Raw genomic sequence first — 9,870 nt, forward strand, 5'->3', positions numbered from 1 at the left:
ACTCTGTTTCAAAAAAAAAAAAAAAAAAAAAACAAGAGGCATGGTATGATAGATGTCAGCTATCTGATGTTGCATGTCAGATATCAAAAGATACCATAGTATCTTTCAGGGAGGAGGAGGGAGCAGGATGGTGATGAAGACTATGCTTGGACATTTTCTATTTTAAAACATGCTTTTTCTTTATATCTAGATAGTACAGAAGAGTATAAAATAAATAAGTTTCTTTTTCCTCCTCATTCCATTGTCTAGAAGGAATAAGACAGACAAATTTTTTTGTCCTCTTGGGGAAAATTTAACAGATAGATACTAGGTAGTGATAAGTGCAGTGGAGATAAATAGAACAAAGTAATAGAGAGTGATGGAGATGTTATGTTAAATATGGTCCGTGAAGCCTCTAAGGAGAGTGTTTTAAAAAAGAGAGAGAGCTAGCTATGAAAATTCTGGTGAGATTTTACTTTCTGAAAGTGGCAAACTTGATAATTTAGACCAACCTTCTCACTGAAGGCAAAGGCTGGATGAAATACTAAAACATCATAAAAGCAGGCCGGGTATGGTGGCTCACGCCTGTAATCCCAGCACTTTGGGAGGCCAAGGTGGGTGGATCACCTGAGGTCAGGAGTTCGAGACCAGCCTGACCAACGTGGAGAAACCCTGTCTCTCCTAAAAATACAAAATTAACCAGGCATGGTGGTGCATGCCTGTAATCCCAGCTACTCAGGAGACTTGAGGCAGGAAAATCTCTTGAACCTGGGAGGTGGTGGTTGCGGTGAGCCGGGATTGCGCCATTGCACCGCAGCCTGGGCAACAAAAGCGAAACTCCATCTCAAAAAACAAACAAAAAAAATCATAAACGCATCAAAGAGCTAGTGAAGAGGAGTTTCTGTGCCATGATTTAGGAGAGGTTTGAATTACAGAGAGCTGAGCCTAGCATTGGGGGATGCTTTTGCCCTGGAGTAGTTTGCCAATTCAAGCAAGCAGTTGAGAGGCTAAGATGTATTAATACTTCCAAATCAATGCAGGACAAGAAGGCCAAAGAATCCAGGACCTGCTGAGCTTGGGAGTGCTGCTAAAAACACCTCTTGCCTTGGGCAAGGGATAACTAGAAGGCTATATTTTAAGGAGTAAGGTCAACCTGAAATAAATCACTCTTCACATGGACTGTATATACTTTTTGGTCATCTAGGCAGGCCAGAAAATCTTAAACTTTTAAATTGGATTAGGATGATTTTAGATTTGTTAGTTCTAGATGTCTTATGGAAGCAAACAAAAATTTCTAGAGGAAAATAACTGCATCCTGTGCTCCCAATTATTTAACACTTTTTCAAATAGTGTCTCATGGTGCATATGCACACACACATGCACAGTCACAAATAATCAGGTGTAAGAAAGGACAAGATAGCAAAAACAAAGTCACAGAAACACCCACTGGGACTCCAGATACTGGTGATATCAGACATTGACTTTAAAAAGTTATGCTTAGCTGGGTGTAGTGGTTCACACCTGTAATCTCAGCACTTTGGGAGGCTGAGGCAGGAGGATTGCTTGAGCCTGCAAGTTCGATATCAGCCTGGGAAACACAGTGAGACCCCCATCTCTAGACAAGTTAGCTGGGCATGGATGGTGCATGCATGTGGTCCCAGCTACTCAGGAGGCTGAAGTGGGAAGATTGCTTGAGCACAGGAGGTCAAGACTGCAGTGAGCCATGATCGCACCACTGCCCTTCAGCCTGGGTGACGTGAGACCTGTTTCAAAAAAAATAAAATGAAAAATTATGCTTACTATGTTTATGAAAATGAAAGCAAGTTTGAAAAATTTTACTAGGAAACAAACTGTAAAATATGAAATAACTTTTAACAAGAACAAAACAGAAATTGTGGAATCAAGAAATATAATAACCAATGTCGAATAAAATTTGGTACACAGGTTTAACAGCAGATTAAGTACAACTTAAGTGAATTTGTAAACTAAAAGCTAAAGATAGCAAGAACTTAGCAAAAATAAAGCAAAGAGACAAGTCATGGAAAATACAGAAGAAAGGGGTTAACAGAGTAAAGAGTAAAACTGTCTAATGGGTATTTAATTGATGTCCAAAAAGAGAAGAGAGAAGAAAAAATGGGGCAGAAACAGTATTTAAAGAGTTAATGACTGAAACAACTGAGACAGATTTAACAACAGAATAATCAAGCAGTATAAATAAAAAAGATTTATACACCTAAAGAGATGAAAAACAGAGAAACTCTTAAAATCAGTCAGGAGGACAAATCATCTTTAAAAGATGAACAAATTAACAGTTGACTTCCCCATTCCAACAGAAGGTGTTAGACTAATAGTGTTAATGTCCTGAAATAAAACCATTACCAACCTAGAATTTCATATCCAATCCAAATATTCCTCAACATAAAAGGTAATAAACTTACCTGTATATTATGTTAAAATTATAATCCATGTAACAAGAAGAATTAATTCAACAGACTTTAGAACATGGTGTTTTGACTATACATTCTTAGCAGGATATACTCTAAGGATGAAATGGAAGTCCAAAGACCTCTTAAAATTTATTCAGTGGCATGATTGTTAGGAATAATATTGGTATTTTATATTGGAATTATTGTATACATACTTATGATAAAAAATTATGTTAACAATGTTAGGAACCAAAATTTTTAGCATCATATGGAAGAATGTGAGTGTAAATTCAGAGAAATAGCAATTTTTTTTAAAGGCGTCTTGCTCTGTTGCCCAGACTAAAGTGCAGTGGTGCAATCATAGCTCACTGCAACCTCGAACTTCTGGGGTTAAGCAGTCCTCCTACCTCAGCCTCTCCTGAGTAGCTGGGACTACAGGCATGCACCATCATGCCTGGCAAATTTATTTTTATTTTAATTTTTTTGTAGAGACAGGGTCTCACCCCCAAGTTTCCAAATTTTAATGAAAACTATAAACCTGCAGATTCATGATCAATGAAGCCTAAGTGTAAGAAATATGAAGAAAATTATACTGAGTCACATCACAATCAAAGTATTTGAAGCCAGTAATAAAAAATTTTAAAAGCAGCTGGAGATAAAAAAGACACATTATGTGTACAGCAACAAAATAATTATGGCAGATTTCTCACTGGACACAATGTTAACTGGAAGAAAGTGGGGTAACATCTTTAGAAAGTACTGAGAGAAAAAAGGCAAAATGAAGAATTTTTCAGACATAGAAAAGGTGAAAGAATGTATCACGAGAAGACCTGTATTATAAGAAATGTTAACAGAAATCTTTTAGGTAGAAGAAAAGTGATGCCAAATGGAATTCTGGATCTACCCAAAAAAGGAAGAGCACTGGAAGTGGTGGCTATGCGGGTAGATACAAAATACTTTTGTCCTTTTAAAAACACAAAATATCCTTCTTGAGTATATAAACCAAAAAGTATCTAAGACAGGTCTCAATTAGTTTAGAAGTTTATTTTGCCAAGGTTAAGGATGTGCCTGTGCCTTTCTCTAAAGATAGTTTTGAGGTCTTCGGTATTTAAAGGAGGGAAATGCAGGCTGGAGGGGAAAGAGGGAGGGGATGGTCACATTATTGAATCCATATGTTACAAGAGAAAGGAGCAAGTAGGGGAATAGTCAATTATGTATTTGTCTTGTGCTCAGTAAATTGACCCTTTATATAATAGAAGGAGAACATAAGAGTAGCTACCTGTAGAGGTATTTAACCCTTTATCTGTAGCTATCTGCTTAGGAACAAAAGGAGAGGCAACTTCTTGCATGACTCAGCTTTCAGCTAAATTATTTCCTTTTGGCATAGTGGTTTGGGGTCTTGAGTTTGAATTTTCCTTTCATAAGTACCTCACCAGAAGAAAAAAAAAAAAAAATCTTTAAGAAACAAGTCTTGAAGTCCCTCCCTTCAGGACTTCAATTACACATTCTTGAATTAGGCCACCTAAAGTTATCCCACAGTTCACTGAGGCTTTCTTCATTTATGTAGAGACAGGGTCTTGCTGTTTCCCAGGCTGGAGTGCAGTGGCTTGATCTTAGCTCACTACAGCCTTGAGCTCCTAAGCTCATGTGACCTTCCCACTTCAGCCTCCTGAGTGGCTAGGAGTACAGGTGCGCACCACCACATCTGGCTAATTTTGCGCGTGTGTGTGTGACATGTTTTGCTATCATTTTCTATTTTTTTCATATTTCTTTTTTTTGAGACGGAGTCTCACTCTGTCGCCCGGGCTGAAGTGCAGTGGTGTGATCTCAGCTTACTGCAACCTCCGCCTCCTGGGTTCAATCAGTCAGGCCCCTGAAATGATTTCTATCTCTGCCATTTCAGCCTCCTGAGCACCTGGACCATGGCCAGCGAATTTTTGTATTTTTAATAGAGACAGGGTTTCGTCATGTTGGCCAGGCTGGTCTCGAACTCCTGACCTCAAGTCATCTGCTCGCCTTGGCCTCCCAAAGTGCTGGGATTACAGGCATGACCTACTGCACCTGGCCTATATTTTTCGTATTTCTTATGCTTAGGGTTCATTGGTCATGGATCTGCAAAAATATAACATATAAAGTTTATAACGTCTGTGGAAGTAAAACATGTGACAATAGCACAAAGGCCAAGAGGAGAGAAGTAGAAGTATATCGCTGGATTTTTAGACTGTATATGAATTGTTACAATATCATTTGAAGGTAGACTGTGATAAGTTAAAGTTGTATACTAATAAAGCCTGGCAATCCCTAGGTTAAAGCAACAGTTATAACGAATAACTTTAAAAGGAGATAAAATGGAATTATAAAAAATTCCTGGCAGCATGGTGGCTCTTACCTGTAGTCCCAGCTACCTTGGAGGCTGATGCAGAGAGAGGATCGCTTAAGCCCAGGAATTTGAGGCTGCAGTGAGCTATAATCACATCATTGCACTCTAGTCTGAGCAACAGAATGAGACCCTGTCTCTTAAAAAAGGGGGGTGGGGAGAGAGAGAAAACACTTTTTAAAACTTAAAAAGCAATTTCTAATCCAAAAATAGAAAAGAGGAAAAAGGAAACAAAGAATACAAGCAACAAATGGAAAAGAGATGATGGATTTAAACCCAACTGTAGCTATATTCATATTACATGTAAATGATTTAAACAACCCAATTATAAGACAACTGCACTTCTTGGCTCTTCAGACACTCCCCTCTTATTCTGAGTTTGCATCTTAAAATTCCTCTTGCCCTAAACAGTGAGTCAGCCTTAGTTCATGTGTTAATGCCTTCTGAGATTTGTGAGGGAGACTTCATTTACGGGTATAAAGCCTTTCCATAATGCCCCAGTGCCCACTGGGTAGGAATTTTAATCTTCACAATACCTTGTGTTTACCCCATAAGAAAGAGGATGAAAACGAAGAAAGATAAAGGAAAGTACACATTCTGGTCTCTGGCCTTGGTTCAGGGGACAAGAAAGGTTAAGCAGTGGTTCTTAATGGGGTAATCTTGTCCTCAAAGGACATTTGGCAATGTCTGGAGACATTTTTGATTGTCATGGAGGGGGTAATGTGAGGAAGGGTGCTACTGGCATTTGGTGGCTAGAGGCCAGGGATGCTACTAAACATCCTGTAGTGCACAGGACTGCCCACCACAGTGAAGAATTATCTGGCCCAAAGTGTCACTAGTGCAGAGGTTAAGAAACCCTGGGTTACAGATAGGATAAGAGTGGGAATGGGAAGTTCAGAAACCATTTCAGGGGCTTGCCTTCTTTTGTTTTAGATAATAGGTTTGGAGATGATCAGAGGAAGTTTCCTTCTCAATCTGAGTATACTCAAATACTTTCCAGAAAATATTGCATTGTATATACTTCTAGCATGTATCACATTGTATTATAGCTTACCAGCTTTTATCTATCTCTCATACTGTAAATATGATAAACTTGAGGACAGATATTATCTGGATATTCATCTTTGTACCCCAAGAACTTAGAACTTAAAACAATGTTAACCTGTGGTGCCTTTCAAATCTATGATCATGTGAACCGGATGAATAAATAAACTGTCTTAATATTGTATCTGTAACTCATACTTATTAAACCCAGAATAAATTTCTGGGGATCCTAGTGGATCTATCTGTGGTGCCTCACACCTGTCTTCAGTGTGGAAAGGCTTAGTATATAACTGCTTAGGCTGGGCATGGTGGCTCATGCCTGTAATCCCAGCACTTTGGGAGGCGGAGGTGGGCGGATCACGGGGTCAAGAGATCGAGACCGTCCTGGCCAACATAGTGAAACCCCATCTCTACTAAAACTACAAAAATTAGCCAGTCATGGTGGCATGCACCTGTAATCCCAGCTACCTAGCTACTTGGGAGGCTGAGGCAGGATAATCACTTGAACCCGGGAGGTGGAGGTTGCAGTGAGCGGAGATGGTGCCATTGCACTCCAGCCTGGGTGACAGAGCAAGACTCTATCTCAAAAAAAAAAAAAAGAAAAAAAAAAAAAGTAACTGCATAACACATTTATGGGAGTGTAAACCAGGTCAGGGTTATATTTGTTTTTTTATACAAGTGAATACATAGTCATAAGATACTAAAACTTGGCAGTTTTCTTTAGCAACTACACATATTTCTATATGGACCTTTGGGTCTGCCTCTGATATTGTCAACTTGGGAGCAGCCAATGACTACTTTCTTCAAAGATACCTCTTCTTTAATTGATTGGAAAAAATACCATTTGTGTATGGTACCCAATTTGGATCTCAATTTGGATAGAGGTATATCCTCCCTCTCTCTGCACAGGAATGAAGAAACTTGAAGAATATTAGAGAAATGAAAGGAAATACGAATAGAAAGTGTATATAAAAATATGACCAGAGATATGGCCCAGGTTGGGGTTTGAGGGTCAGGGTCTGGCCAAATGTGAGAGACCACTTGAAGTGAGGCAAACAGGTGTCAAACAGACAAAGCTCTTTCAGAGCTTGTTTTGGCATTGCATGTTTTTTTGTTGTTTGTTTTTGTTTGTTTTGTTTTGTTTTGTTTTTTTGAAACAGAGTCTTGCTCCGTCGCCCAGGCTGGAGTGCAGTGGTACAATCTTGGCTGGCTGCAACCTCTGCCTCCTGGGTTCAAGTGATCCTCCTGCCTCACCCTTCCGAGTAGCTGGGATTACAGGTGCCCACCACCATGCCTAGCTAATTGTTTTTTGTATTTTTGGTAGAGACAGCGTTTCCCCATGTTGGCCAGGCTGGTCTTGAACTCCTGACCTCAAGTGGCCCACCTGCCTCAGCCTCCCAAAGTGCTGGTATTATAGGTGTGAGCCACCGCACCCGGCCTGGCATTGCATGTTGATACTGGTTCTCCTCTTACTTCCTCTGCTGCCTCCTCTATTCCTGGTCCTTCTGTTAGATACTTGTTCAGAAGAGTTCTAATGTACCTAATCTGTCAACTCTGGGCCTTTACAAAGGTAAGGGAGCAGTGATACTTCTGAACTACTGTGGAAGATAAATGCTTCATAGTGAACTGAGAAAATCACATAAAATTCCTTAGAAACAATTAAAACACATACAAGTGCAAGATGTAATAGTATTAGGCCTAGGAAGCGGACTGTAATATTCACATAAACTCTAACCATACCAGCTTTGGGTGAATCATGCTAAAAGTTGGAGGTTAATAACTGAGCTAATAAAACTGTGAAATTGGAGTATGTGACCATGGGCTGATATCTAGGAGGGGTTGCAGTTTTGAGATTGACTGTTCTAACTAGAATCCTATGAAATTTAGAAGGTAGTCTGGTCTTCTGGCTCCTGAGGAAGATGGCCAATAGGGAAGAGGTATTCTGCGGCTATGACTGGTATGAGAAGATTGAAGCCTACTGGGATGGGGCAGTATCTTAGAGGGAATGATAGACTCCACCGATTTCGAATAGAGATATGACTGGTGAATTTCTAGGGCTCTCCATATCTCCTTTTCTCTTTCATTTTTGTTTTTGGGCTTTGCTGGTTTAGTTTTTTACCAATTCATGGTCCTGAACTTTCTCAGTTAACTTTGGAAATGGATAACGTAGAAAATGTCCCTTCATCTCCCTCCCTTATTACTCTAAAGGACAGAACAAGGATCCATATGAAGGTACTTCTCTACATGGATCTGAAATATAGGACTATCCTGATTGTATTCTAAAGGATCAAGGTGCTAGAAAGTGACCACTGGGCAATGGATTACATTTGGGGATACAAATATATAGTACTGGGGCTAAGAGCAGATTCTTTAGTCAGTCTAGCAAAATCTAGAACTCAGTTCCACCATTTACTGGCTCATGCTGAATGAGGTATTTAACCTATCTATGCCTCTTTTCTTATCTGTAAAAGGGCATAAGAATAGGTCCTATCCAATAGTGTTGTTGTAAAGTCTAAATGTGGAAATAGTACATAAGCATTTGATGCAGTACCTGGCACGTAACACAAGTTAGCTGTTGTCATCACACTTAGGTGAATCTAACCTCTTACCAGCCATACCTGCCTTAGAAAGTTGTACAAGGAATCAATTAATTTATTGTGTAGTGCTTCTCAGTAATGTAAAGGAGTGTTGTTTGGTTTGCATTTTACATACCTAGTTACTATTTTCATGTTCTTCCTGTGAATCATTATGATTTGCTTCCATCATGTGGATAGAGAAACAGGTTCAGGAAGGTAAATGAGTGTTTGAATTTAGATCTCCTATTCTCAGATCCTTCTTTGTTCAGAATACAGGTTCTGTAGTCACTTTGTATTTCGAGGGCTTTACTTATCTTAGAAATTCATGTAATATCTTGTCCTCTAGATTTGGTGCTTCCAGATGTGAGTTATCGGGCGGAATCCAGTGAGGGGGATCAGTCTCATAATATGGACCCTCAAGGACAAACTCTGCTGCTTTTTCTCTTTGTGGATTTCCACAGTGCATTTCCAGTCCAGCAAATGGAAATCTGGAGTAAGTATAAGAGAATGGGGTTGCCAGCTTGGATGTGCCAAATGCTAAGAGAGAGGGAAACTTTGTGTAATGCACACATGTAAATTAGATATATTTCTGTAGAATAAAGAAGTTCAGTGAAAAACCCTGCTTAATAAAATAAATATATCCTATAGAAAAGATTCATATATTGATGCATTGCTTAAATGACGACGTTTCTAGATCTGGTTGGCCAGAAATCAGCAGACACTTCATATATATTGCTCCCTAGGGATCAGCAGTTCTCAATGTTAGCTGCACAATATTACCTGAAGAGCATCTAAAATGCTCATTCCCCAGAGATTCTGATTTCCAGATGGACTGAGGTGGGGCTCAGGGCTCAGTATGTTTAAGAAATTTTTTTAATTTTTAGAGACGCTCTGTCATCCAGGCTGGAGTGCAGTTGCACGAGCATAGCTCACTGCAACATCAAACTCCTGGGCTCAAGTGATCCTCCCACTTCAGCCTCCCAAGTAGCTGGGCCTACAGATATATGCAACCGCACCTGGATAACTTTTTCAATTATTTTTTGTATTATTATTTTTTGTATGGAGGTCTTGCTTTGTTGCCCAGGCTGGTCTCGAACTCCTGGCTTCAAGTAATCTTCCTTCCTTGGCATCCCCAAGTGCTTGTTGGTATGTTTTTAAAGTTTCTCAGGCCAGGTGCGGTGGCTCATGCCTGTAATCTCAGCACTTTTGGAGGCCGAAGTGGGTGGATCACTTGCAGCCAGGAGTTCAAGGCCAGCCTGGCCAACACGGCGAAACCCCATCTCTACTAAAAATACAAAAATTAGCTGGCATGGTGGCGGCTTCTTGTAATCTCAGCTATTTGGGAGGCTGAGACAGGAGAATCTCTTGAACCCAGGAGGCAGAGGTTGCAGTGAGCCGAGATTGTACCACTGCACTTCAGCCCGGGCAAGAGATTGAGACTGTGTCTCAAAAAGTAAAATAAAGTAAA

At 39.9% G+C, this 9,870-nt stretch overlaps 1 protein-coding gene across 1 annotated transcript in view; it reads left to right on the plus strand.

The window, feature by feature from the left end:
* Positions 1-9,870, plus strand: part of LOC105544451 (chromosome unknown open reading frame, human C11orf80) — a 119,145-nt gene that overhangs the window by 71,251 nt on the left and 38,024 nt on the right. The window contains exons 10-11 of the mRNA XM_011986962.1: positions 6,560-6,710; positions 8,749-8,895. Coding sequence (XP_011842352.1) covers positions 6,560-6,710; positions 8,749-8,895 — 298 coding nt within the window. The remainder of the gene's footprint in view (positions 1-6,559; positions 6,711-8,748; positions 8,896-9,870) is intronic.

This window comes from Mandrillus leucophaeus, unplaced genomic scaffold, assembly GCF_000951045.1.
Source record: "Mandrillus leucophaeus isolate KB7577 unplaced genomic scaffold, Mleu.le_1.0 Scaffold30, whole genome shotgun sequence".
Taxonomy (NCBI): domain Eukaryota; kingdom Metazoa; phylum Chordata; class Mammalia; order Primates; family Cercopithecidae; genus Mandrillus; species Mandrillus leucophaeus.